The sequence below is a fragment of the Monodelphis domestica genome, chromosome 2, assembly GCF_027887165.1.
Source record: "Monodelphis domestica isolate mMonDom1 chromosome 2, mMonDom1.pri, whole genome shotgun sequence".
Classification (NCBI taxonomy): domain Eukaryota; kingdom Metazoa; phylum Chordata; class Mammalia; order Didelphimorphia; family Didelphidae; genus Monodelphis; species Monodelphis domestica.
The window spans coordinates 458,990,265-459,017,589 of record NC_077228.1 but is presented as its reverse complement, the minus strand read 5'-3'; the positions used below and the strand labels follow the sequence as shown (position 1 = coordinate 459,017,589).

Below are 27,325 nucleotides of genomic sequence, written 5' to 3'. Positions count from 1 at the left end.
TGCCCCCATTACCTAGTCCTTACTTCTTTTCTGACTTGGAACCAATACATAGTATTGATTCTAAGACAGAAGGCAAGGATTTAAAAAAGAAAAAAAAATCCCTATAATCTTTAATGTGTTTTATAAAGTAAATTTCCAGGGTTATTGTACAGTCTATCAGAGGTATCTTTTTTAATAAATCCTAGCCTGCCTTTGAAAATCTAATAGATGGTAGTTTAGATGTTGTGTATAATATATCAAATTTAACTAAGAACATTTAATAACCTGTCTATTAAAAGTTCCTGATTATTCTTATGTTATATCTTTGTTTGACAAACAGGCAGTAGTTAACCTCTTCCAGATGCAACACATGCAGGTTGGGCCTCTGCCAGTTAACCACCAGACTCTCTGTGAGAAGGCCAAGTTATACGATCCTGGACGAAAGTTTGCAGAATTTGTGAAAGCAAAAACTTCACCCAAGGATGATATCCCAATAAAATCTTGTTCTTTTGAAAATTCCAAAATTGATGGGTAAGAATTAATTTGCTATTGAAATTAAAAGGGGCTTATTTACTGCCAAATTTAAGTCGAGTTTTAATAGATTTATTCCCTTTAATAGGAACTTTGTAATCTTATCTTTTGTGTCTCTTTATTGGCAGTAATATATGTTGAAATGGATAGATTGTATGTTGAAGGGAATTTGTTTTTTCTCAATTTAGATTAAAGCGCCATATCGAAAGTGTTTCTCGGGGGAAACAGGATCTTAGATACACTCACTTTTGATTTTCCAGGAAATAAAAAAATTTTTTATATAGCTTAGCTTATTTAAGCATTCATAATTCTACATAGTTACAGATTTTATATGTTACTTCTTATTGATCTTATAAACATTTATTAAGTACTTTTTGTATATAGAGAACCCACAGTTTAGATATAACATGTTTCCTCTCTTTTGTGGGATAAGTTACTAATATATAACTGTAGTGCATACTGTACATAGAATGTGCATTAGAGAATTAAAGCAATGTATGTCCTGTCTTACAAGGTATCTAGGGGAATTTTCATGAAGAAAACAGCATTGGAGTATCTTAAAGATAGGTAGTTCTGTTCATAAGGGAAGGAGGAATGACATGCCATGAAGATCAGAGGACTTAGGGACAGAGAGAAGAGGACAGAGGGTAGCTTAGATTGGCTGGATCATAGAATGTGTAGAGTGAAAGGAGTAAAAGATCATATAAATTAATAGATGTAATGGTTTCAGAATGCAACATTATTGTAATATTTTTGAAATTATATAGCACCTAAGCTATACATATTATACCCTTAAAATTAGTTTGCATTTAAAATCATTCTTTGAAATTCAACAACATAAACTTTGTATTATTAAATTAATCTGCTTTTGTAATATTGAATATAAATATATAATAGAATCTTTTCTCTATTGATAAACTGTTTGTTGTTGGATTTTTTAAAGTAAGGGATCGGGATCAACAAACAATCAGCACGCTTTCCATGGAAACTTACGTCAGAATTCTGGAGACTGTCCATTTCGTTTATTAGATGATATTGGAAGCCCTCTTTCCCGTTCTGAAAAAATTGGAGAAAAGAGATGCTATAGCAGTGTGGATATCCCAGGTAATTTTTCATATTCTAGGGAGCACTGACTTGTATCAAGTGAAATTTTTTTTTAAATCCCTTCCCTTCCATCTTAGAATCAACACTGTGGGGGCAGCTGGGTAGCTCAGTGGATTGAGAACCAGGCCTAGAGACTGGAGGTCCTAGGTTCAAATCTGGCCTCAGACACTTCCCAGCTGTGTGACCCTGGGCAAGTCACTTGACCCCTATTGCCTAGCCCTTACCACTCTTCTGCCTTGGAGCCAATACACAGTATTGACTCCAAGACAGAAGGTAAGGGTTTAAAAAAAAAAAAGAATCAACACTGTGCATCATTTCCAAGGCAGAAGAGCAATAAGGGCTAGGCAATGGGCGTTAAGTGACTTGTCCAAGGTCACATAGCTCGGAAGTGTGAGGCCAGAATTGAACCTAGCTCTCGTAAGCCTGGCTCTCAATCCACTGAGCTACTCAGCTGCCCCAGAAATTGTTTTTTTAATTACTGAATAAGTCACATCTCTGGAAGATTTACTATCATTACACATAAAAGTGCAAGGCGACATAGAAAAGTAGATAAAGACCTGGCCTTGAAACCAAAAAAACCTAGGTTTAAATCCTGACTGCCATATTCTGGCTTTATAACTCTGAACAAGTCACATAGCTTCTCAGGGCTCTAGACATTTCCTTAAAACTCTTAAGTGGTAGAGAAGATGTCAACTTGTGTATTAGTATGAGGAGTTTCCTCTCCTTGCCATTTCCTGTTTCTGTGATATGATAGGGTCAGTTCTTTAACTCCTTATATAATGAAGTTATTAATACTTTAATTAATACTTTTGAAGTTGATTATGGTTTAAATGTATTTCATTTGCTTACAAATGCTAGGAAATAATTGCTTTTAAAATTAATCTTTGCAAACAGTTTATCTTATTTTGCATTAGTTTTGCTTTATGAAACCAACCTCTAGCTAAGCCACAGTTTTAGTTTGTAAATATCTTCAAATATCTTGTATTTTAAAGGTGCCAGAGGCCCACTTCCCTTCAGATCATGGTCGGTTGGTAATCAATGTGGTGGAATGTGGAGTGATTCAGAGAGTGCTGGAGGAAGCAGTGAATCAAGGTCTATGGATTCTCCTCCTGCCAGTCCAGGTACATACATATTTATTTTTCACTCTGGTAATATTGTTAGAGAGTTACAAATGCCAATAAGATTTAAAAAACATTTTTTTGCTAATATTTTTTATCACAAACCATAACTTTTGTCTAGTGCTCTTATTCCTCTAAGATGATTCTAAAATGTCCTTTCTATCTTTTTCTCAATTTATATTTGTAAGACCTTTAAAGTAACTCAAAATTGCCATTCTAGGAAAGGAGACAGAGCCAATATGGCAGAGTGGAGCCAACCCATTTAAACTCTTTCGACCTTCCCAAACAAACTTCAGGATGGAAATGAGTGTTGGTGGTTGGTCATAGTGGAGCGGGGGCCCTGGTTGGTGTTCTAGGGTAATGAGAGTGCTAGTGCTTGTAGCTGCAGGGTCCAGGAGCTCTTCCTGCTGGGTAAAGATCAAAGTGCAGACAAAAATAGTGACCATATCTCTCCCAAGATCATACCGCCTTGGAAGCACCAAAAATTCGCAGACCCCCAAAACTATCTCAGAAATCAGTAGCATGTGAAACCCTAAAGCTTGGGACAGTTCCTCCCTATCTTTAGGTAAGTAGAATCCAACTCGAACATAACATTTCAAGTCAAGAAAATAGGTCAGAAAATTGAGCAAACAACAACAGAAGAATTTGACCATAAAAGGCTACTATGGTAGCAGGACAAAATTCTGAAAAAAGTTATAATCTAAGCTTCAAAGAAAATGTTAATTGCACACAAGACCATCAAAAATTTCAGGAAGAGTTAAAGAAAGAGACAAGAATGGTAGTGGAAAAATTGGGAAAAGAAATGAACATCATTTAAGAAAATTATCAAAAGATTATTAATTTGGTAAAAGAAGGCAAAAAAAAAACCCTGCAGAAAATTATATCTTATAAAGGAGAAGAGGCCAAATGGAAAAAGAGCCACAAAAATTCACTGAAGAAAAAAACTTCTTTAACAGAATTGGCCAAATGGGAAATGGTATGGAATCTCATTGAAGAAAATAATTTGTTAAAAATTTGAATTGGTCATGTGAAAGCTAACAATTCCGTGAACTATCAAGAAATAATAAAATAAAGTCAGAAGTATAAGAAAAATGCTGAGCTATTTTATTTGAAAAGTAACTGATCCCCCTAAAAAATAACAAGGAGAGAGAATTCTTAATTATTGGACTTCCAGTGTATGAACATATTAATTATTAGATTTATGCATAAGGGAAGAACTCATAAATAAAGAATTGATAGAAATGTGTGAAATAAAATGAATAATGTTGGTTACATTAAATTGAAAAGGTTTTGTACAAATAACACTAATATAGCCAAGTTTGGGGACGAAAGCAGAAAACTAAGGAAACAATTTTATAGCCACTTTTCTCTGATAAAGCAATATTATCAAGAAAAACTATCCTGATATCTTAAATCCAGAGGGTAAAATAGAAATTAAAAGAATCTACCAATCACCTTCAAGATACCAAAGTGAAAAATCCAAGAAATATTACCAAATTCCAGAGTAATCATAAGGAGAGTCTCAATAAAGTCAAACTGTTTACATTCCTATATGGAAAGGTAATAAATGTAATGCCTAAGAACTTTGTCATTATTAGAACAATTAAAAGGAGTTATAGGTGTGAGTTGATTATGTTAGAATGACCTCCCCAAAAATTAAAGGGTTAGAAAGAAGGAAGCCCTGAGAGAAAGGGGACAGGAGAGTAGATTGGGGAAATTTTTCTCACATAAAAGAGGCATGTACAAGGAAGAGCTTTTATAGTAGAAAGAAAAATGATGGGAGGGCTAGGCAGTGCTTGAATTTTACTCTCATTAAAATTAATTCAAAGAGGGAAGAACATATATGCACACTCAGTTGTGTATAAAAATGTAACTTACCCCATAAGGAAATAGGAGGGAAAGGGTATTAAAAAAAAGGGAATTTGGTGGAATAATTAAGGGGTGGACAGATTAAGGGAGGCAGTGGTTAGAAACAAAATAGACTTTTGAGGAGGGACAAAGAGGGACAGAAAGAAAAGGAGAAGAAACAAGAAAATAATCATAAAATATGAAATGGAATGGACTTACCCTTAAAATGGAAATGGATAGCAAAATGGATCAGAAACCTACCAATAGGTTGCTAGAGACACACTTAAAACAGAAAGACACAAGCTATTCAAATAAAAGATTAGAGCAGAATCTAAGATACTTTAGCTAAACTTAAAAAAAAAGGCGGAGATAGCAATCATGATTTCAGACAGAACAAAAGTCAAAGTAGATCTGATTACAAGGAATAAACAGGGAAACTACATTTTGGCAAAATGTACCATAGAAAACAAAGTAATATTAAATATTTCTATAGCAAATTTCTCTGAAAAAGATCCCATTTCTCAAATATATATTGAGTATAGAATTGAGTCAAGTTCATAAAAATAAAGGCTACTTCCTAATTGATTATGGACAAAGGGTATAAACGGGCACTTTTCAGAAGAAGAATTTCAAACTATAGTCATAACAAAATGCTCTAAACAACTATTGATTAGGGAAAGACAAATTAAAAGAAGTGTGAGGATACCTCACACCTATCAGAAATAAGAAATGCTGGAAAAGGTGGGGAAATAGGTACTTTAATGAGGTATTGTCAGCGATAGCCAAAGGGCTATGAAGCTATGTATACATACCCTTTGCCCCAGCACTACTGCTACTTAATCACAAAGAGATCAAAGTAAAAGAAAAGGACCATTGAGGGGTTATATTCATCAACCAAGTTGTAGCATATAACTGTGATGGAGTAATTGTTCTGAGGGAAATGATGAAGGGGAGGGGTACTTTCAGAAAATTCTTTTTTAGTAATTAGCTTAGGTGGTAAAAATCATCCCCAAACCTTGTGATCTGATCTTTTTTAACAGTAGAACAAATTAGTTAAATTTCAGAAATTTTAGGTTTTTACATGTTCATTAGAATCATATTTAGGGGGCAGCTGAGTGGCTCAGTGGATTGAGAGCCAGGCCTAGAGACAGGAGGTCCTAGGTTCAAATCTGGCCTCAGTCACTCCCTAGTTGTGTGACCCTGGGCAAGTCACTTAGCCCCCATTGTCTAGGCCTTGCCATTCTTCTGCCTTGGAACCAATACCCAGTATTACCCAGAAGGCAAGGGTTTAAAAAAAAAAAGAATCATATTTAACATTCAAGATTATCTAACCTGTTGCTTTCTAAAAACTTTCCATCCTAATTCCTTTAGAAGGCTCAACTGCTATTAGGGATCTAAAACTATAGTTTAGAATATGAAATGACTATACATTGAGATTGAAAACATTACATATTTCTATTGACTCATATCTTTTATTAACTACTTGGACTGATTATAGAAGTTTGTTATAAAAGTAAAAAGCAGGGATAGCATTATATTAGCATCAAAACTAGTCTCTTTAGGCACAATCCTTAATGGCCTAGAGTGAATCATTTACCAGCATCCTTAGGTTTGTTTGAGCTCAGGTTAGAGTCACAGTTGATAATCAATCATTCAGTAACAATCTTACTCTCAGCCAAATTTAGGAATAATGGGGGGGGGGGGACCATTCCCATTAACCTAAGCTGGAAAGGAGCCTCAGCTACGCTGAGATTGTCCCCTCAACTTTTCCCAGAGCTCCACATATAATAGTTCAGTTGTACATGATTTCATGTGTATTATTGCCTTTTCAGTGGGATGGAAGAAGGTAGGAGGGAAAGAAAGGATTTGGAAATCTACTTATTTTAAACCTTCATCTTCTGTCTTAGAATCAATACTAAGGATAGATTCTAAGGGAGAAGGGTAGTTAGGATGAGGCAATTGAAATTAAGTCACCCTCCCCCCTCCCCAGTTTGTTATTAGAAAGACAAAGGTCTCTGGCAGAGCTGCTCCCTTCCCCCTGTGTGAAGTGAAAATCTAGAAAATGTTAATCACTCTAAAGAAGTAGAGTGTGCTGCCAGACAGAATGCAAAGACAGATGTGGCTTTATTTGGAGAAAACACCAGGGAAAGGGGAGGGGGAAGAAAAGGGATTCTGTCTACACAAGTTGCTTGCTTGGGGCAAAAATGTCCTCTTTCTGTCCATGTACAAGCCCAGACTTTTTATAATAATATTGACGCAAGATTTCCCCCCTCTCTCTTGTCCCAACACTATGTAAGGGGGCTGTGACTTTCATAATCTTGAGTGCATGATTTTATTTTTACATTACATGCCCCCCCCCCCCCAACCCAATCAGGTGGTCTTTTCTCAGGATAGTAAGAAAAGTTACGTTTGAAACTCCTTGTTCCTTCCTTCCTGGCTTCTCTGGGATAGTTCTGGAGCTGGCATAGTTCTTAGGCTACAGAAAGCTCTTCTTTAGGTTTTTGAAAACAGGTCAGGAAGACTAAAAATTTTATTGAAGGGGAATATTAATACTAAAGGGTCTAGAAAATTGGGGTTATAAGGCAAATACTACTCTGAGAATTACAAGTTAAATCTCGTCTCACATACCACTTTTCACCATGCCTGACATTTATTTACTTCACCTGACCCACAGCCAAATGGGAGAACTTCCTCCCCTGTCTGGGGCTAGGGGTTGGGGTGGGGCATGGCAGACAGTCTCCAAAAGGTTCATCATCACTGTTATAGGGCATGAGACTGTGTGTGTGTGTGTGTGTGTGTGTTTGTGTGTGTGTGTGTGTGAGTGATGTTCATATGTGTCCATGTAAGTCTCAGGAGCTTATTTTATTAGTATGAGTACTACTTCCTTTACTGATGATGTAGATCCTAACTGTTCTAACTTAGTAATTTTTTTTTTATTAAAAAAAATTTTTTTAACCCTTACCTTTCTTCTTAGAATCAATACTGTATGTTGGTTCTAAGGCAGAACAGCAATCAGGGCTAGGCAATGGGGGTTAGGTGACTCTCTAGGTCACAGGGTCTGAGAACAGATTTGAACCTAGAACTTCCCATCTCTAGGCCTGATTCTTAATCCACTCAGCTACCTAACTGTCCCTTTAGTAATTATTTCCTAGAGGTTCTATGGCTAAAAAATTTGTCATTGTGCAATTAATCTAGTGAATCAGCCCCTAGGCCCTAGATAGATGAGTCTATCTCTAGGCTTCTCTGATTTGAAATACTGGCTCAGCCTGCAAAAACTGTAATGTAGTTAGGCACCAGAGCAATCAATAGTCATTGTTTCTCACCCCTCTCTTCCCCTTACCTGTTCTCCTGTCTTCTCTCTAGGCTAAACGTGCCTGTCTGTCTTTTCAATATACATGTGTAATAATAATTTGTTGTTCAGCCCTGTCCAACTCTTTGTGACCCTGTGGACCATGCTGTCTATGGGATTTTCTTAGCAAAGATATTGGAGTGGTTTGCCATCTCCCTCTCTGATGCAATATTGGTAATTATAAGTACTGATATCTAAATAACCCTATCATATCATGAGCTTCACAATAACCTTTGATGCAGTAGGTGGTATCCCATTAGACTCCAAGAAGTTAATTTGCCAAATACATAGCTAGTCAGAGGCAAAACTGAATCAAATTCTTCCTAGTTCTCAAATCCTAAGCCATTATGTCACATATCTATCTATCTATCTCTAAAATTCAACAACAATTGTCCTATATGAAATGAATTCCTCATTGTTAAAGTGAAAAAATCTCCATAATTGCATACACAAGTTGTTTTAGTGGGTCTGTCTTCCTTTAGGAGATTTTAAACACAAGCTTCCTCGGACACCATCAACGGGGACTATGTCTTCAGCCGATGACCTAGATGAAAGAGAACCACCTCCTTCTGAGACTGGTACTGTGTATTGTATTTTATCTGACCCAGTTTTAGTTAGCCAGATGAACCACAGGTTATAGTGATGAACAAGACTTTTTAAATTGTAGTATGAAAATGGTACTTCTTTGGCTCTTTATTAGCAATCATAATAATTCCAACAGCTTACATTTGCAAAGGCATTTTATAATTTATATAAAGGTTCCCTCAAAACATCACTATTAGGAGTAGATGGTATATAGACTGTTATTCATCTTTTAAAGGTGAGGAAACTTTTAGAGGTTAGGAAATTTAAGGTTCAGTAAAATTGTGACTTGTCTAAGGACACACAGCTGATAAGTGATAGAGCTAGTTTATTTATTCCACGTCTAGGGGACATTATTGTCACATATTGCCCTTCATGAGACATGATGATTTTAAAAGAATTCAATAAATATCCCTCAAATGTTTATTAGCCAAATAAACCCTAAAAGTATTTTTCATAAATAATGATGGCATGATATATAGGATAGAGGCATAATGATAGACTAGAAACTCTGTTTTTATAAAACTAATAATACATAGCCCTTAAGAGTTAAAGCAGTCCTGTTCAGTAGAAACAGTTCAGAACTCAGCAGCTTAAAATGAAGCATGATTCCTGGTGGAGAAATTAGTACAAATCTGAAAATTGAAAAACATTGCGATAAAAGAGTCATCTTGCTGACTTGATTACTTGAGTGAACACATTCCATTGCAAGCCCAAGGACCAAACTTGCTTTAACATCAGTTTGTAAAGTTGATTTTAGATATTTCTAGACAATTAGGAGATATTAGAGATGGAAAGAATCTTAGCTATCATCTCACTAAATAAGAAGGAAACTGAGGCTTATAAGAGGAAAGGGTCTTGTCCAAGATGACAAGGTAGCATTTGACCCTTGATAATCTCTCTTTTAGTATTCTGACTCCAAAATAATTTCTACTTTCATATGTTTCATATCAGAAGGCAATTTCCTGTCCCCAAAGGAAGTTAATACAATGATCTAATCAGGCCTATGTTATATCTCAGGTTTAATGATGATAATAATGAAGATGGCAATACCATGACCTTTGCTTGAAGAACTTAGGTTGCTTTTGCCAAGAATAAGAATAAACACATGCCTTGAACTGTTAAACAGAGAAGGAAATGTTTGATTACTATATTATAATTAAACTGAGAAGGGATGACCGGTGTCCTCTTATCAGGCCTGTGTTAAAGTTATGAGGAGGATTGAGTGTGCAAATGAGGAAACTGATCCATCAGCTGATCTGAAGAACATAAGGTGAATCACTCAGGAAGGCTGAGTTCCTGATTGAACATTTTAGTCTATAAGCTGAGTATCTTAAAATTCTTACAGGAGAGCAGCAATTTGAAAAACATTTTTTTCTTTTGATGCAAATCCATGAGATGATGTTATAAACATACTTATGATAGTACTGCATTATTGGAAGTATTTAAAATTGCCAAGAGAATACATCATCCAAAAGTTTCTTAAGATCTCATGTGTCGAAGGCAGCTGGGTAGCTCAGTGGATTGAGAGCCAGGCCTAGAGACGGGAGGTCCTAGGATCAAATATGGCCTCAAACACTTCCTAGCTGTGTGACGCTGGGCCAGTCACTTGACCTCCATTGCCTAGCCCTTACCACTCTTCTGCCTTGGAACCAATACACAGTATTGATTCTAAGACAGAAGGTAAGGGTTTAAAAAAAAAATCTCATGTGTTTTCTGAGCAATGTTTTAATAAGTGGTGACTTAAGGTCAACATAATAGTTGACAAATTAAAATAAAATACAGCATAGGAAAATGGCCTCCCATTATAAGAATTAGAAATACCTTTGCAAATGTATTTGTAAGGAGTCGAATGGTATTGCTTATTTTCATATCTTCTATTGCCAGTCTAAATTAATGGCATATTGTAATATTACCATAATTTTTTAAAAGTTTAACTTTGGCCAATGAGCATATTTTAAATAAATAATGTCTCCCTTGAAATACTAAATAATCATTGGATTTTTGTTTCAAGGCTTAAATGAGCGTGTACCTGATATTACCAGTTCTCCTGGCCTGTTTAGAAACTCCTTAATGTCCAAAGCAGCTGCCAGCCATAAGCTTCGGAAGCTGAGGGCTCCATCCAAATGCAGGGAATGTGACAGCTTAATTATATTCCACGGGGCTGAGTGTGAGGAGGTAAGAAATATCCCCAAATGGCACCACTGCTGGTTGTTTTCAGAAATGTTTTTAAAGATGTACTATAATAATTGTTCCCTTTTTTCCACATTCAGTACTTCATTAATAACTGAAGGACTAAATGGTAAATAAACTGAATGAATACTGAGTCTTCCAAAACCATTTCAGTATCCAGTGGGTCGGGTGTGTGATCCCCGGTTTGAATGCTAATCCATTGCCACCTTCTCATGCTGCGTGGTTATGACGTCTGTTCTCATGCGTATTCATTCCTCCCTCCTGAATTCTTGATTCCCAGCATCTTAGAAGGCATCTGGTCTAGCTCTCCCCATTATAAAGATGAAAAAACTGAGGCATGCAGAAGTCAAGGGAGGAGGAGGAAGTGGCAAACTCTGGTTTCCTGACTTCAAATCCAGTGTTCTTCCATTAGATTTCCTGTTTAATCAGTCAGCCAGCAAGCATTTATTAAGTGCCTGCTATGTGCCAGACACTGTGCTGATACACAGAAAGCCAAGACAGTTCACAGGGGAGAGGTAAGGAATGACCTGCAGGGCAGTCTGCATGGGAATACAGGAAGAACAGGATCCAGGGCACTGGCTAGGAGAAGAGCTGCCTGCTCATAAGCTGGGGGATGCTAGCAAAGGGTGGGGTTGGGTTTCAGCTTTACTTTCTTCTTAGAGTCAGTACCAAATAGGGGTTTCACAGCAGAACGGCCATAAGTCCTTTGGAGCTCTCTGTCCAGGGAGCAGCAGCAGCTGCCTTTTGTCTTGTGCTATGGAGTCAAGAGCCATGTGCTGGAGCCCTGCCAGTGGTCACCTGGGTCCCTGTCCTGTGTGTGACACTTCAGAAATCCAAGAAAAGGCAAATTCTGCTGACATGACTGCAGACTGCCTTGGGAGGCCCCCCATCCCTCCCCCCACCCCCACCCTATCCAGCCCCTGAGCACTCCATCTCTCAGGGCTGGGAAGCAGCTCTTGCTGAGGAGGGTCCCTTAGTGAGAGTTCTGTCCCACTTGTGACCCCACCCCACGAATGCCCAATTTATATCCTGAAGTACTGAACAAAGCCCTCGGGGATAATTCACTGTTCACAGACCCTTGACCTCTTCTTTCTCCATTGTTCGCCTTCTTTATGACTAATACATCCTCCACAAAATCTCCTCTCTTGTAGTGTTTCCTTGCTTGTCACAAAAAGTGTCTGGAAACCTTGAGAATTGGCTGTGGGCACAAGAAGCTTCATGGCAAGTTACATTTATTTGGGGTCGAGTTTGCTCAAGCTGCTACAAATGCCCCTGATGGCATCCCCTTCATCATTAAGAAATGCACCTCGGAAATCGAAAGCCGAGCCCTGAACGTGAAGGTATTGTTGAACGTGGTTTCTTGAACAATTTAAATCCGTACAAGTGATGTGTTCATTAGTTGAGCATCGGGAAGGTCCTGCTAGGGAAAGCCGTCTGCAGACATCATGTGGCGAGGATTCGCTTGTCTAAAATGCAGCTTCTCACTTAGATGGAAATCGTGGAATGTTTTCTGAAATGTCCATTGGAAGCGCTCGTTCCGGGGTGAAATCACCCTAAAGAAGGTCTTGTGCCAAAGGAGATGTTTTTGCTTCCTCCCCCTCTCTTCCAAGGGCATCTATCGTGTGAATGGAGCCAAAACGAGGGTCGAGAAACTCTGCCAATCCTTCGAAAACGGGAATGACTTAGTAGAACTGTCGGAGCTCAATGCCCACGACATCAGCAACGTGCTGAAGCTGTATCTTCGTCAGGTGAGGACGCTCCACCTGTGGCTCCCTTTCTGATGAGGGGAATAGCCTTTACTTGCTCCTTGCCCTCACTCTTGAGCCTTCAATCCCTTCTTTGGTGGTGCCTCGTTTCCTCTACAGTGAAATGGAGTCATAAGAGCCCCTGGGGGCCTCTCAGGTCGTTGGGAGGACCGAATGAGGTGACGTGGCTCCAAAGTAGCTGCACCCAGGGGTGCTGGCGCACTGCCGCTTCCCTCCTTCCTCCTCCCCATCCGTTCTCTGTAGCCCTAGCCAGGCCACTGGCTCCAGTGAGTGAGGGGAGACTCGACCTTGTACCTGGGAGGAGGATCGTGGCTGCCCCGCGTCCAGGGTCCGAGCGTCTGAGCCAGAGAGGCCTACGGGGCATGCGAGGCCCATGAGAAATGTGGATGTTCCCAGAGGAGCTGCTTCTTGGGATGGGCTGCTAAAGTGGCTAAATAGGAGGTTTCCCAGAGCTGGGATTTGTGCCGCGACGTGCCCCGGTGTGTTCCCTCAGGGTTCCCCTGGGAAAAGCCCTTCTCTCCCCTCACGCCCACGTGCATCTCTAGTGGAGCATGTCCGTGTCTTTCCCAGATCTCGCCCTAGAGTTCACACCTATGTCCCTCGCCCCTCCACGCACACCAGAAGCCTCACGGGGTTCGAGCCCAGCTCTCTCTCTACACAGCACCTAGCCCAGTGCTTTGCCACTACTTGGGTGCTTCACACATGTTTGTTGTATGAATTTGGGTTCAAGCAGAAGTGGGGCCAGTGTTTTCGAGCTTTCGTCTCTTTAAAAGAAAACAGGCTTGAAGGCAGCTGGATAGCTCAGTGGCTTGAGAAGCAGACCTAGAGATGGGAGGTCCTGGGTTCAAATGTGGCCTCAGACACTTCCCAGCTGTGTGACCCTGGGCAAGTCACTTAATTAAGCCCCATTGCCTAGCCCTTACCACTCTTCTGCCTTGAAACCAACATGCAGGATTGATTCCAGGGCAGAAAGTACGAGTTTTAAAAAAAAGAAAAGAAAAGAAAACAGGCTAGACAAAACAGGAGATAGGAGGAGGGACCGGAACCCACCTGCAGCCTGGCTTTCCTAAGAGGTTTTTATTCTTTTTAGTTGCCAGAACCCTTATTTTTGTTCCATCTTTATGACGAGCTTATCGGCCTGGCCAAAGAGAGCAAGATTATGAATGAAGACACCAAGGAGCCAAGGGTGGAAGGTGCGGGTGCCGACCTGAGTACAATCCTGAAGAAACTGAAGGATTGTTTACACAAACTGCCAGACCCCAATTACGCCACGGCCAAGTTCCTCCTGGGGCACCTTCACAGGTGAGAGCTTTCTTCTTTCTTGTAAAAGGGTGACAAGGTGGGAGCGGGAGCGGGTCTCCTGCCGGGGCTCCCTTCCTCCTCCAGAGGAGCCTGGGGCAGAGGGGGGACCAAGAAGCCATGGATTTGGGGTTCCCTGACAGAGCACACCCCCTTCTCCCCTCTGGTCCTGGGGCATCCCGCTCCCGCCAGGAAGCGGAAATCCGGTGTCATCGGCCCCACTCCAGGCTCCCTCGCCAGAAGGAAATCTGAGCAGCCCCGGCAGCTCCTGCTGTCCCCTTTTCCTCTCCAGAGTGGCCCAAGAGTCCGACGAAAATAAGATGACGGCGAAAAACCTGGGCATTGTGTTCGGTCCGACGCTGATCCGACCCCGAGAGACCAACGAGCCCATTTCCCTTTCGTCCCTGAACGACTATCCGCACCAGGCCCGAGTCCTGGAACTCCTCATCGTGCATCACGCGCAGATCTTTGAGGTTTCCCCCAAAGCGCCCGCAGCGTCGACAGCCCCAAACGTGAGTGGGGACCAGCGTGTGGGTCTGCGTGTATCAGGGCCGTCTTTGAGCCGCATCACTGCGTGTGTTTGCGTGTGTAACCCCCTTTCTCTGGTGTTCCTCCATGCACAGGGCGCTCCCCTCCCCGAAGACAGAGACAGCAGGGAAGGCGCCGCCAGTCTTGGTGAGTCTGCAGCAGTCGTGGAAGGAGAAGGGGCTGCGGGGGGTGAGGACGAGCCTTCAGTGCCAGGGTTTCAGGGTCAGTCCCAGCACGGACAGGGAGCCCCAGAGTGTCCTCAGGGACGGCCAGATGCAGTCACGTGGTCTCCCAGACAATGGATTATTCTTCTTAAGAACCTTCCTGTTGGAGAGGGAGAGAGGGAGGCCCGTCTCCTCTTCTCCTTCCACCCCGAAAGAGGGTTGAGGGTCGACGGGAACAAGCTTGGCTTTCGCCGTGTCCATAGATGTGGCAGGACACGGAGCTTACAGTGTCCAGTGGCATCTGAGCAGCCAGGAATGGTCTAGTCCTGGGCCCAGATGTGAGGACATCTGGGAAATGGGAGGCTTCAGAGTCACAGGGAAACAAGGCAAAGAAATGGGAAGAGCATTTTCACTGCTGCTAACGCTTTGTCAGATGAGTAGCAAAGGCTTAGGAGATCTTTGTCAATCTATCTTCTCTGTGGGAATAGGATTAGATTTTCCTGTACCTTCGGGTAGTCCTGTTGAGGTTGTGTGAAGATTGGACTCTAACCCGTTTTTGCTTCTTTCAGAAAATGGTACATCTGAAACCTCCCCCTTCAGGATTACAAAATGTACATTGAGATCCCCCAGGATTAAAAGGTCAGCCAGACCCATGAGTCTGCCTGTAGAGCAGTTCCTGCCTCCAAACCACACGGGAACCGTCAACTCAGACAGATTCGTCCGGAGTTGCACCATCGAAGAAACGCCTGAAACAAGACCTTTTCCTAACTCACGACTTTCTTGCTACGAGCCCCAAACTTGGGACAAACGACCCAGACGAAACGACAGAGCTCCGAGGACTGCTACGATTGTGCCCAATGCACTCCAGGACCACAGAGCCCAGGACGGTGCGGAGACCTGCGCCGCGTCCCTCGGCTCGGACGTCCCTTCGTTCAGCGCCGTCCAGGCCAGCAAGCCAGAGGCGGTGCCAGTCAGGGCGATGAGGGTAAGGGCAGAAGGATGCTCTTCAGACTCGAATCCTCTTGCTGCCTTCAGGGCACGCAGAACTTTGCAGCCGCCGCCCGGCACCTTCTATAAGCCACCTCCCTACCCCAAGGTCCGGGGGAACGAAGAAAGCTTTCCAGAAACTTGTTTCAGGGCAGCCTCTGTCGGTGTCAGTCGAGAACAGGCCGTGAGTGTGACATCAGAGTCGCCCGAAGAGCAGGTGAATGATCCCGCGGCTGGCCCGGAGGAGCTTCACACGCCGGATGTGAAGCTGCCGTGCCAGAGACTCCGACCAAAACGGATCCAAGACCTGGAGCAAAGAGAAGCACAGTTCGTCTAGGGCTGCCACAGGGTGCATTTTCTTTGTATGTGTGCTGGAGACGGAGAGCAAGTGGTCGAGGGTCTTCATGGGGACCACTTTGTGTCATATTTGAATTATTTTTCTAGGCGCCATTTGAAAAGCTGACCCGGGAAGGTGGCGAGGACTGAAGTGAAGGTCACTAAATGGGCTTGTGTGGTGGTATTTGAAGGAGAATCGTGTTTCAGTGGATCTCCGATAAGATGCCGTTCTCGAGCTGATAGGTGCAATTGGCAGGAGCCTGAGCTTCAGGAAGTGCTTATCATTTATAGGGGATCGCATTTTCCTAACGCAAAGCTTACCACTTGTAGCATCAGTTATGTGGTTCTAAAAGTGACAGTTTAAAGCCTCGTGCTTGGTGTGTATCGAAGCTTCAGGTGCATTTGGGTCCTTGCAATTCCACGTTTCTGCTCCTTAATAGATGATCCAATGGCCGGCCTGGGTTATCACTGTGTTCTCTGTGTTTTTATGTTCATGTTTTCATTTGTTGGCAGTTTTTATGTCTTGTCACTTTAAGTGTCCCAGGAAGATGCACTTACTAAGCTCCCTTGTTAAAAATCAGACTGGAGAGCTCCTAATCCCTCCAATGACATGGCTTCCAATGGCCGGTTTCTAATGGGGCCGCCAAAGCCCAGGGGGGAGTGATGGCCTTGAACAGGGTCCTGGGGCTGGTGAGCTGGTCGATAAGGAGCTCGATTGTCGACCCTTTCCTAGAGGCGACGTCCGTGTCGTGTCCACGATGACAGTCGTCCGAGCCAGAGGGGGGAGGGGAGGTGGTCCCTGGCTGGTGCGGGGCCGGCACGCAGGTTGGAGGTCCAGAAGCCCGGCCCACGCCGCGAGGAGGCACGGCTTCTCCCAGGCAGCGGGGAGGGGGGAAAGGCCCCAGCAGGAAGCAGCCTGGGCCTCACACGGCCATTCCTCCTCCTGGCCTGCTTTCTCCCGTCTTTGGGTGTCCGAGGAGCATTGCCGACCTGCTGGAAGTGAGAACGGTACTAGAATTCCCAGCATCTGCTGTTCGCGTCCGCTGTGACTTGGCCTAACGTGGAGTCCGCGCGATGGGTCACGATGAGCAGGATGTGCTCATGTCGTACGTGCATCCGATCCTCACTGTGTAAGAGATGTTTTAATGTGATCATGTTACAATTGCCAAACAAATATATTAACTTCTTAACCGATGTGACGGGCTCGTGGCTTTTGTTAACCTGTTGAAGGCCTTTTAACCTCGGGGCTCATTAAGTTTTCACCCCGTGTTTTGGGTGAAATACTTGGATTGGTGCCTTTAGGTAGGATACCGTGGGGGGGAGGGATGAGGGAGCTTATGTTTATTTTAGACACATTTTTAACCTTGATCTACTATTCCATCTGCTAATATGTGTCACGCTAGAAATGAAGTCCACGCCATCCTTCCCTTAAGGCCCCTTTATCTTCTAGGTTACCCTGGCTTGTGATTTCATAGTAAAGGGGGTTTTATGATTCCCATCAAGTGGCCTCTAAAGATGAGGCTAAATGAGGCTGAGTGTTCTAGGCTGAGGATGCAGAAAAAAAGGAAATATCCCATCCCTTCTGAGTGCTGATCTGCCCGGATTAAATTATACATAAATATAGGTAAATAGACATATTAAATGTCTATTTAGTCAATCAATGGCCATTGCCTGGAAGTGGTGTGAAAACCAAGTAGTGCCATATAGGGAACGAGCCTTCGGGGAGAGGCTGCCGCAGACCAGAAGTCGCCTCCGCGGCACTTGGGGTGGAAATGCCATTTCTTGGTTCCCCGTTCTCTGTCTCCACAGGCGCACTCCTGAGCTCCAGCAGGAGAGTCTCTGCCGGGTGTCTTGATAGGGTTGGGGTTCACCCTCTGCTTGCTGTGGTGCAGAGAGGCATTCTGTGAGGGGATGCTGCTGTGTACCGTGTGTGCAGCAGCGTGCAGAGTCGGACAGCTTAGCACCGCACCACATCACGAGGCCAATTAGCCTGGATGTTGGTGTATTTCTACTAGGCCAAGATCACATAAGGTACATAGTAGAATTTAGTAGTGGAAAAGCCCCAATAAAGAGAGATCGAGCACCCCTTGAAAGCCTGATGAGAAATGTATATAGAATTAATACTGTACTAAAGGTGGGTCATAGTTAAGTTACTATTCGAGCTTTCTCTGGTGAGGAGATTAAAGTGAATGAATTTACAGGTATTTGAAATTGCTTCATAACATGGAATAGACAACACATTTCTGGTTTCAGAATCCATCCCTTCTGACCTCAAACTTGTCTCCTGACACTGAATTCTTCTGGTTATGTATACTTTAATATAGTCTAGGTCTCTTTTTCTTTTGCCATTTCTATTTTGTTGTGTAGAACATGAGAAACTCAGAAGAAAGGACCCAAATATGGCGGTTAATTGATGGTGGTAAATTCTCAGATAGGGAAAAAAGTTTGCTATAGAAATTTGCCATCTTCTCCTATGCCCTCCTTTGCTTCGGAGACTCCGATATTTCAAGTACTTGCTATGGATCAAATTTAGGGAGTTCTTTATAAAATTTCTCTCCTATATTTTCTGAAATATAGATGATAGTTCATAAATTGCCAACATCTTCATGATATTTCTTTGCTTGATCATGGAATTAATTTAGGGTCATTGATTCAGAGCTGGATAGAGGTTATTGGGTATGACACATCCTCCAATTTTGCTGATGACCCAAGTGCAATGTTAAATAATGTTTATGGCCCCCACACAAAACAAACTTGGCCAACTTCTTTTATTTGTTTGTCTCTCCCAGAACCTACGAGTTACCATTCCATTTACCTTTGAGCATCCTTTAGTCTCTAGGTTTCACTTATATCAAGAACTGAAAGGGCTATCTAGCATGAGTTGGCACTCTGAGCTTGAAATCCAGGTTCTAATGCCACCTCTGACCGTGTTTTAAAACCCCTCACCCGGAGGGGAAAAAAAGGAATCTGCTCTAAAATGATTTTACTCATCTTTGGGACAAAAATATTATTTTTTGATAAGAATACCAAGATCTATATGTCCACTATATCACTGTCAATTCTATTATTGAACAAGAATCTCACAGTTCACTCACTTTTATAAATTTTATATAATTTTATAAATTGCCTTGTCTAAAGTGTCAATTACCCAAAGGCTAGCCTTCTGGTGACGAATCTGTACTTAGCAAGCCTGAGTTTTGAAAAGTAGAAACCATGTTCCTCAACTGCCCTGGAAGTCTTTCCAGAGTGATAGGATTGGCCATACTCCTGGAATACAAACAAAAAACTCTGAAGAACGCAGGGTCTGACTGGTGACAGAATGAGAAATGGCGGTAAGACTTTTATGGGGAATATACAAAAATGTATTGCATATCATCCTTTCTTTCATGTCATTTAGCTTTTCTTCCCCCCATTTATTAAAATTTTAAGTGAGTAATCTGCTCCATATATCTTTCTGATAATGCTTCCTTGCTTGCCACAAAAAGTGTTTAGAAATTGTAGGTGCTGAGTGTGGCCACAAGAAATTTCACAGCAAGTTATTGAGTGTGGATTTTGCTTCAGTTGCTGCTAAAAACGCCCTGGATTGCACCCCCTTTATAATGGAAGAGGGAACCTCACATTGAAAGCAGATGTGTTGTGTCTCCAGGAGTCTTAGGGAAGTTCAAGCTGAAGACCTTTGGAATATCTGTATTTTAATTGTTTATTAAAATTTTGATTAGTATGTTTTTGTTTTTACAACACCTAGGTTTCCCCAGTTACTTCCTCTTACCTCCTCTCAGAGTCACTATAATTTTTAAATGAAAAATTAAAATTAAGCAAAACCAATCAACTTAATGAAAAAAACCTGCTGTGATATGTAATGTTATACGCCCACAGAATCTGAACTCTATAAAGAAACAAGATAAGGTATCTTCTCGTTTCTTCTTTGGGGCCAAGCTTCTTCTTTGTAATTTCACAATGTGGAGTTTTAATTGTTTTGTGGTGTCAGTTCTTTCAATTTACATTATTGTAGTCATTATTGCATTGCATTGTTGTCAGTGTTTCTGCTTTCTTCACCTTGCTTCTTCAGTTCATATAAATCTTTCCAGACTTCTGTATATTAATTGTTTATCGAAGTGAGGGAACATCTTTTGACCTCAATTCAGTGCTTGGTCCTTAAGAAATTATTTTTTTAAACCCTTGCTTTCTGCCTTAGAATCCATACTAAGTCCATAAAAAGTGCTATTATACATATACATATACTCATAAACATACACACACATACAAATATATGTATATATATTTATACGTTGCCTTCTTACTGTCAGTGACGTCTTTGGAACTGTAAAGATTAAAATTTAGGGAAACTGAGGCAGGTAGAAATTAGTTTCTCTCAGTAAGGAGTATTATATTTTTATGAGGTTTATTGAAGATTAAGGATTAAAGAAAATATAGGATAAGAAAGCATGTGTCTAGGCTCAGGGGCCTAGACAACCTCACCTACATTACGAAAAGAGCCATGTCTGCTTCAAAATGGAAGTCCAAAAGAGACCGAGCCTATTCACAACCAGGTTTAAATATCCCATCTCCCTCTTGGCCCAGGTGAGAATTCAGTGATATTACAAAGCATTCTGGGGAAGTGGAGCAAGGAATTCTGGGGATTGAAGTCCTGGATTCGAGTCTATTTTTTACAGAATGTCTACCTAGCAGTGCAATCTCTGGGTCAGAAAGTATGAAATGTTCTTTGAGTTTTCCTGGCTTCTTTCAAGTCCCACCTAAAATCTCACCAGCTACAGTTGCTTTTCCCCCAATGCCCCATTATTCTAGTGACTTCTAGGTTGTTTATTCCATCCATCCTTCTTCACCCCATATGTCTCCATGAACTTCTCGAGATCTTGTCTTTCTTTGTCTCCCCCACACTTGGCCCAATACTTGGCTCGTAGCCGGCGCTTCATAAATGTTTATTGGCTGAATACGGGCATGCCTCATTTTATTCCTCTGCTCTGTTGTGTTTTGCAGACGCTGCGTGTGTTACGCATCAAAGGTTTAAGCCACCAACCCTGCATAGCGTGCTCACGCCATGTCTGTCACATGTGAGCAAATCTTGTGACATTTCAGGCTTTTTTATGACCGTATCTGTGATCTTTGAGGTTACCAGTGTGGCTGTTTCAGGGAGCCACGAGGCACACCCACAGATGACGGCGGACTTCATTGATTAATGCTGTATGTGTTCTGACTGTGCCACCAACTGGCCTTTCCCCATCCCCCCCCCTTCTCCTCCCTCTTCCCCAACATGAATTCTGTTAGTTGATAACCGTCCCACGGCCTCTAAGTGTTGTAACAAGGGAATCACTTTAAAAGACTGATATATATTAATTTAAGGTCGCCAAGGAATTCAGCTATGTAATTCCTAAATGAAAAACTCAAGTCAGCCGTCAGCCTTTTTTGGAGTTTAATTACAATAGGAGTAAGAAAGGAATTAGAGATAGAGAGAAAAAGGGAGATAAGGGAATAGGGCTTAAATACCCCTTCTGTTTAGGCTGGGCCAAAAGGCCCAAGCCCTTAGATAGCTGGGGCAAAGAAAAGAGATCAGTCCCTATTACTCACGTGTCCAAAATGGAGAAACAGTCTCAGAGGCCCCCACCTACAGCTTCCTTCAGAGCAAGCCTTCTCAGAGCCCACACGAACCACACCGACCAACTCTCCACCTCCCCCTGGAGTCTTCAGACCCCCTATCTTTAAGGAAACCATCCAAGTTCCTCCCCTCAGTTCTCCCTTCTACCAATCACTGTTCATCAATTTCCCTGTGCCAATGGAGGCTCTAGCTTAACCCAGGACCGCCCAGAGGTTTCTGGCTTTTGCACATGTCTGTTGAAGGTCATATTTTCAAATGATTAAATCTTTACTCCTTTGCTACAGCCCTTTCTAAATCCTGTTAACCTGAGTAGGGTAGATATTGGAATAATTAAATTTTGATCTAGGCTGCAGCCCTTACTCAATCCTATTAGGACTGAATAGGGTGGAGATTTATTCCAAGTATCTCCATTGTATCAATTCTAAAATCAATCAAGACTCAAAGAAATTCCTGTTCTATGCTTAAGCATAGGTCAAAGTCCTTTCCATTGTTCAGCAAAGGGTTTCTGTCCTAAAGTAATCTTAAGAAGGGAAGAGAAGGAACCTCCCATGTCAATGGGGTTCCCATCCCAATAGACTATCAGTAAGAAATTTTCCAAGTATGAAATATCCCAATGGTGAAATTTCCAACATTTATAAGTCTAAGGAATTTTGAGGTTTACAGTGTTCAAGTGAAAGGAAGAACCAGCCGGTGTGGTATGGTGGGGATGGATGCCCAGGACCATCCTGCAGATGAGGTGAAGATGAGCAAGGCTTCCCCTTCTGGATAAAGTTGGTATCTGGGCAGACCCATCCGCGGCCAGTCCCAGCAAGCTTCATTGGAGATTTCTCAGCAGTCCACTTCCGAGGTGACCTCTGCCTTCGCATCTACTTGCTCTTAAGTCATCATTGGACTTAACGGTTTCAGTTTTGTCAGATGCACTAGCAATAAAAGTGCATTTTTAATGAAAAGAGACTTCTTTCCTTCTCCTCTTTTACATCTGGGGGAAAAAAATAGAATCAGGAGATACTGGTTAAATACTTGTCTTCAGGATTGTCTTATTTTAAGAAATTGCCATGGCCACACAACCCCAAAAAGTGACAGTTGGCATTTTTTAGCAATAAAGCATTTTTTAATTAAAGTATTTACTTTGTTTTTTTAAAAGACATAATACTACTGCATACCTAATAGACTACAGAATAATGTAGACATAACATTTATATGCATTGTGTGACAAGGAAATCACTTTTAAAAGACTGATATATATTAATTTAAGGTTGCCAAGGAATTCAGCTATGTAATTCCTAAATGAAAACTCAAGTCAGCCGTCAACCTTTTATAGAGTTGAATTACAGACAGGAGGAAGAAAGGAATTAGAGATAGAGAGAAAGGGGAGAGAAGGGAATAGGGCTTAAATATCCCTTCTGTTTAGGCTGGGCCAAAGGGCCCAAGCCCTTAGATAGCTGGGGCAAAGAAAAGAGATCAGTCCCTATTACTCACGTGACCAAAATGGAGAAACAGTCTCAGAGGCCCCCACCTTCAGCTTCCTTCAGAGCAAGCTTCTCAGAGCACCTCTCCAACCACTCAGAGCCAAAACTCTCCAACCACCCTCCAGTCCTCAGAACCCTCTATCTTTTAGGAAACCATCCAAGTTCCCTCCCCTCAGTTCTCACATCTACCAATCACTGTCCATCATTTTCCCTGTGCCAATGGTGGCTCTAGCTTAACCCAGGATCGCCCAGAGGTCTATGGCTTTGCACATGTCTGTTGGAGGTCATATTCTCAAATAATTAAATTTTGATCTATGCTGCAGCCCTTCCTAAATCTTGTTAGGACTGAGTGGGGTGGAAATTGTATTTTCCAAGACCTGATTCTGTCATTCCAAGTATCTCTATTGTATCAATTCTAAAATCAATCATGACTCAAAGAAATTCCTGTTCAGTGCTTAAGCATAGGTCAAAGCCCTTTCCATTGTTCAGCAAAAGGTTTCTGTCCTAAAGTAATCTTAAGAAGGGAGGAGAAGGAACCTCCCATGCCAATGGGGTTCACATTCCAATACACTATCAGTAAGAAATTTTCCAAGTATGAAATTTCCCAATGGTGAAATTTCCAACATTTATAAGTCTAAGAAATTTTAAGGTTTACAATCCCCCCTGATGATCATTGGGAGACTAGTCTCCCCATTGATCATTTGACATAATCATTTTGTAGTTCTAAATTCACTTCTAACTAAAGATATACACAATATTCAATTTTCTAAGAGAAATTAGAATAGTGAGAGAGGAAATAGAAAAGAAAAGAAAGCAAAACCAATGTTTGCTAGGCGCATTGACAGAAAGCCAAATTAGGGGCAGTCCCTTTTGGCATAAATGTGTACAGTTACAATAAATGTTCAATCAAAAGTTCAGTCCAATCAATCACATCCAAAGTTCATTCTTGATCTTCTTGATGAAGTGTAGGTTTTCGGCATCTTTCTGCAACAGTTTATTCTCTGGATATAAAAGTTTCAAGCTTCTTTTTTGAAGATCTTTTCTCAAACAGAATCAAAATCTTTGAATTTTTTTATAAAAGTAAAATCTTAAACAAAATTCTTGGATTTTTATAAAAATACAATCTCAAACAAAAAAAATTCAAAAATTCTTAGATTTTAAATTAAAATACAATCCCCTCTGAAGTAAGTATTTAAAAAAAATATATCAAGTTTAGCTCAGAATGCAATGTTCAGTTATGGGGGTGTATGTGTCAATTATCAAAAGAATAGAAAAATAATCAAAAACATAAGAAAAATTCAAAATAGACCTTGTATAGATCCAGTTTAAAGTAATTTCTATCCCACAAGTATGTAGGACAGAAATGCAGTAATATTTCACTTAGCCATTTGTAGCCAAGACTACAGAAAGTTGCCATAATATAAGAAGAAAAGAATTAGAATTCTATTTTGATGGGGAAATGTCATTCCCTTGTCTGATTTTTTTCCTCAGGGATATAGGGAGCCAGCATGATAGTCAAGCTTTGTACTTGTTTGAGTATTTCGAAAAGAGTGTAGATACAAGGAAGTCCTACGACTTAAACATAAGTTAAGCATCGCAACCTCGAGTCTCACTTTAATATTTCTTGTGTGCTCTATTGGCATTATTCAGATTTAGTCTGTGCTCCTTGTTTTTATCCCTTTTCCTGGAATCAGACACAAACATTAATCACAGTCCTATAATATTTTATCAATAAATGGCAGGTTCCCATAGTTTAAAGCTTTTAGGTTTACAATTGGAAAAAAGCTATATTCACTTTATTGTGGTGGTTTGGGCTGTTGTGGGGTGGGCCAGCCTCCCACAGGGGATGGGGTCTTGGACGTGGGACGGTGTTGGAAAAATGATGTATGGGACACAGCTTTCGCACTTTGATGGCTCCCGGCACTGGACCATATATCTCAGAGTTGCCTGTTAATTCTAAATGGCTTCCTAAAATGTTTTTTTTTTTTCACAATTAACAAGCTCTACCCACAATGCTTTGCTTTGGGTATGTCTGTCTTTCCACAACCCCTCCAGCATTGACTTCCCTTTTTTTTTCTTTTTGCCAGTTTGCTAGATGGAAGCATTAAAGTTTCTAAAAGATTTTCTTGGTTAACATAGCCAAAGTTTTCTTCAACTTGTCTTCAAATATTTTATGTAATTATTCAGTTTTCTAGGAAATTGTGCTTTATCTAGTCTTGAATCGCTTTGTATTTTTTGCAATGTCGATTTTAAATGCTTGTTCCTATTGTTTTTTTATTTGAGCAGACTGTTGATACCTATTTGTCATTCAAATTACATTTACATTTTTTCCCTTTTATTATTATGAATGTGTAGATTTGAATCTTTTGCCTGTGCAAAGAAGCCAACATAAAAAGAGGATTTTATGTGAAAACCACTGATCTTCATTTTGTACAGCTTGTTTTTTAAGATATATATTTAAGGAGCTGCTAGATGACTCTGTGGATTAGAGGGCCAAGCCTGGGGACAGGAGGTCATCCTGGGCAAGTCATTTAGCACCAATTGCCTTGTCTGTACTGCTCTTCTATCTTGGAACCAATACTTAAAATCAGTTCTAATACAGAAGGATAAGAGTTTTTTTGTTTTTTTTTAAGGCAGAAATTAATCTTAAATATATATTTCAAATTTAGCATGGATATTCCAGTATTGTTTGTCTTATTTGTGTTCCTTCTGATCTATTTCTTCCATTTTTTTTTAGTATCACTGCTCTATCCTGTCCCCCAGTATTTTATTTTTTACTTAATTAGCTATTTTGTTCCCCTCTTCCATCCATTAGAAAAAAAAAACAGAAGAAAGAGAGGAAGCTTGTAACGAAAATACCTAGTCAAATAAATTCCTGTATTAGCCATGTCCAAAAATATCTCAGTCTGTACCCCAAGTTCTGTTGCCTCTCTGTCAATTGGGTAAGACCATTGTATAGATCAGAGTTTCTAAGTCTTTCAATGTTTGTCTTTATGGTATTGTTATTGTACAAATTGTTCTGATTCTGCTCACTTTGTGTCACTTCATACAAGCCTTTCTAGATTTCTCTGAAACCATCTCCTTTGTCTTTTCTTAGAATACAATAGTATTCATTTACATTCATTTGCCATTTGTCCAGCCAGACCCTGATTCATAAGTACCCCATTAGTTTCCAGGCCTTTACCATCACAAAGAAGAGCTGCTGTAATTATTCTCTATTGAATATGGGTTCTCTTCCTCATTATTCCAGCTCTTTGGGATATAAAACCAGTAGTAGTTTCACTGGGTCAAAAGCTAAGTATAGTATAGTAACTTTGGTGGCACTTGGTTTCAAATTGTTCCAAATTTCCAAAATGGTTCGCTCAATTCACAGTACCCACACCACAAAAAGCTTATTAAAGTTTTCCCGTAAGCCTTCCAACATGTGTCATTTTCCATTTTCATCAACTTTGCAAACCTCATGCATGTGAAGTGGAAACTCAAAAGTTGCTTTATTTTATATTTCTCTAATGGTGATTTGGGGCATTTTTTCATATTGCTATAAATAACTTGTTTTTTTTTTCCTTTTTTGAAAACTACCTTTTCATATACTATAACCATTTATTGATTGAGGAATGGCTCTTGTTCTTATAAATTAGAATCCATACTTTATATATCTTGGATAATCAGACTTTTTCAAATAACTTACTGTCTTATAAACAATTTTAGTTGTAATTTGTATAAAAAATAAGTAGTTTAAGAAGATAGCACACTAGTAATAGGTATTCAGCAACCTCCTAGAATCAGAATGAATCAGCCTCTGAAACATGTTACATTTTTTGACCGTGAGCTGGAGTAATAATGTTCCTTGTTACCAGTGCTTTGGTATCTATCCCACCTTATTCCTAAACACTCACTCCAAGGCAGAGTCAAGATGCCGGCTTAAAGGCAGTGAAAGCTCAGACCTCTGAAGACCCTTACATACTGATTAATAACTAAATGCCCCTAGGGGACTGAAAACCAGACCTAACAATAGGACAGTCAAGGATCCTGCTGGACTCAACTTAAAAGGTACATCCCCCAAAAGCCTGAATTCAAGAACACTCAGGTTTAAGGGGAAGGAAGAAGGAAGGTCCCAGGACCCCTCCCCCACCTAGAGCACTAAGCCTCCAGTGGCAGCTGGAACCTCTGGGCGGGAAAGGGTGCTGGTCTGGAGGGAGTACCTTCCAGGAAAAGCTGTGCCAGGCTCAGAGCCTCAAACATAGGTGGTGAGGAAACAGTTGGAAAAGAAGCTCAGATCAGACAGCCTAATTGCAGCATCAGAGGCACTCCATATTGCCACCCATTGAGGTTTTGGCCTCAAGGCACATCTAGAGCCACAACTCAGCTGGACTTAATCTTATCAAGCTCTCAGAGGGCCAGGAAGCTATAGCTCCAACACCCTTCCCCCACAGACTACACTGAAAGATTTGCTGACTA

At 41.0% G+C, this 27,325-nt stretch overlaps 1 protein-coding gene across 4 annotated transcripts in view; it reads left to right on the top strand.

Annotated features, from left to right (window-relative positions):
• The window catches only part of LOC100032876 (rho GTPase-activating protein 29), a 76,366-nt gene extending 59,388 nt beyond the window's left edge, over window positions 1–16,978 (top strand). For 3 of the 4 annotated variants that reach the window (XM_016429039.2, XM_007484996.3, XM_016429038.2), the window contains 11 exons: window positions 320–510; window positions 1,454–1,614; window positions 2,607–2,735; window positions 8,412–8,507; window positions 10,526–10,689; window positions 11,856–12,044; window positions 12,315–12,452; window positions 13,561–13,772; window positions 14,062–14,281; window positions 14,393–14,444; window positions 15,031–16,978. In XM_016429039.2, coding sequence (XP_016284525.2) covers window positions 320–510; window positions 1,454–1,614; window positions 2,607–2,735; window positions 8,412–8,507; window positions 10,526–10,689; window positions 11,856–12,044; window positions 12,315–12,452; window positions 13,561–13,772; window positions 14,062–14,281; window positions 14,393–14,444; window positions 15,031–15,785 — 2,307 coding nt within the window. In that variant the 3' untranslated portion in view covers window positions 15,786–16,978. The remainder of the gene's footprint in view (window positions 1–319; window positions 511–1,453; window positions 1,615–2,606; window positions 2,736–8,411; window positions 8,508–10,525; window positions 10,690–11,855; window positions 12,045–12,314; window positions 12,453–13,560; window positions 13,773–14,061; window positions 14,282–14,392; window positions 14,445–15,030) is intronic. The other variant, XM_007484997.3, reaches the window with a different exon arrangement.
• Window positions 16,979–27,325: the final 10,347 nt, after the last annotated feature.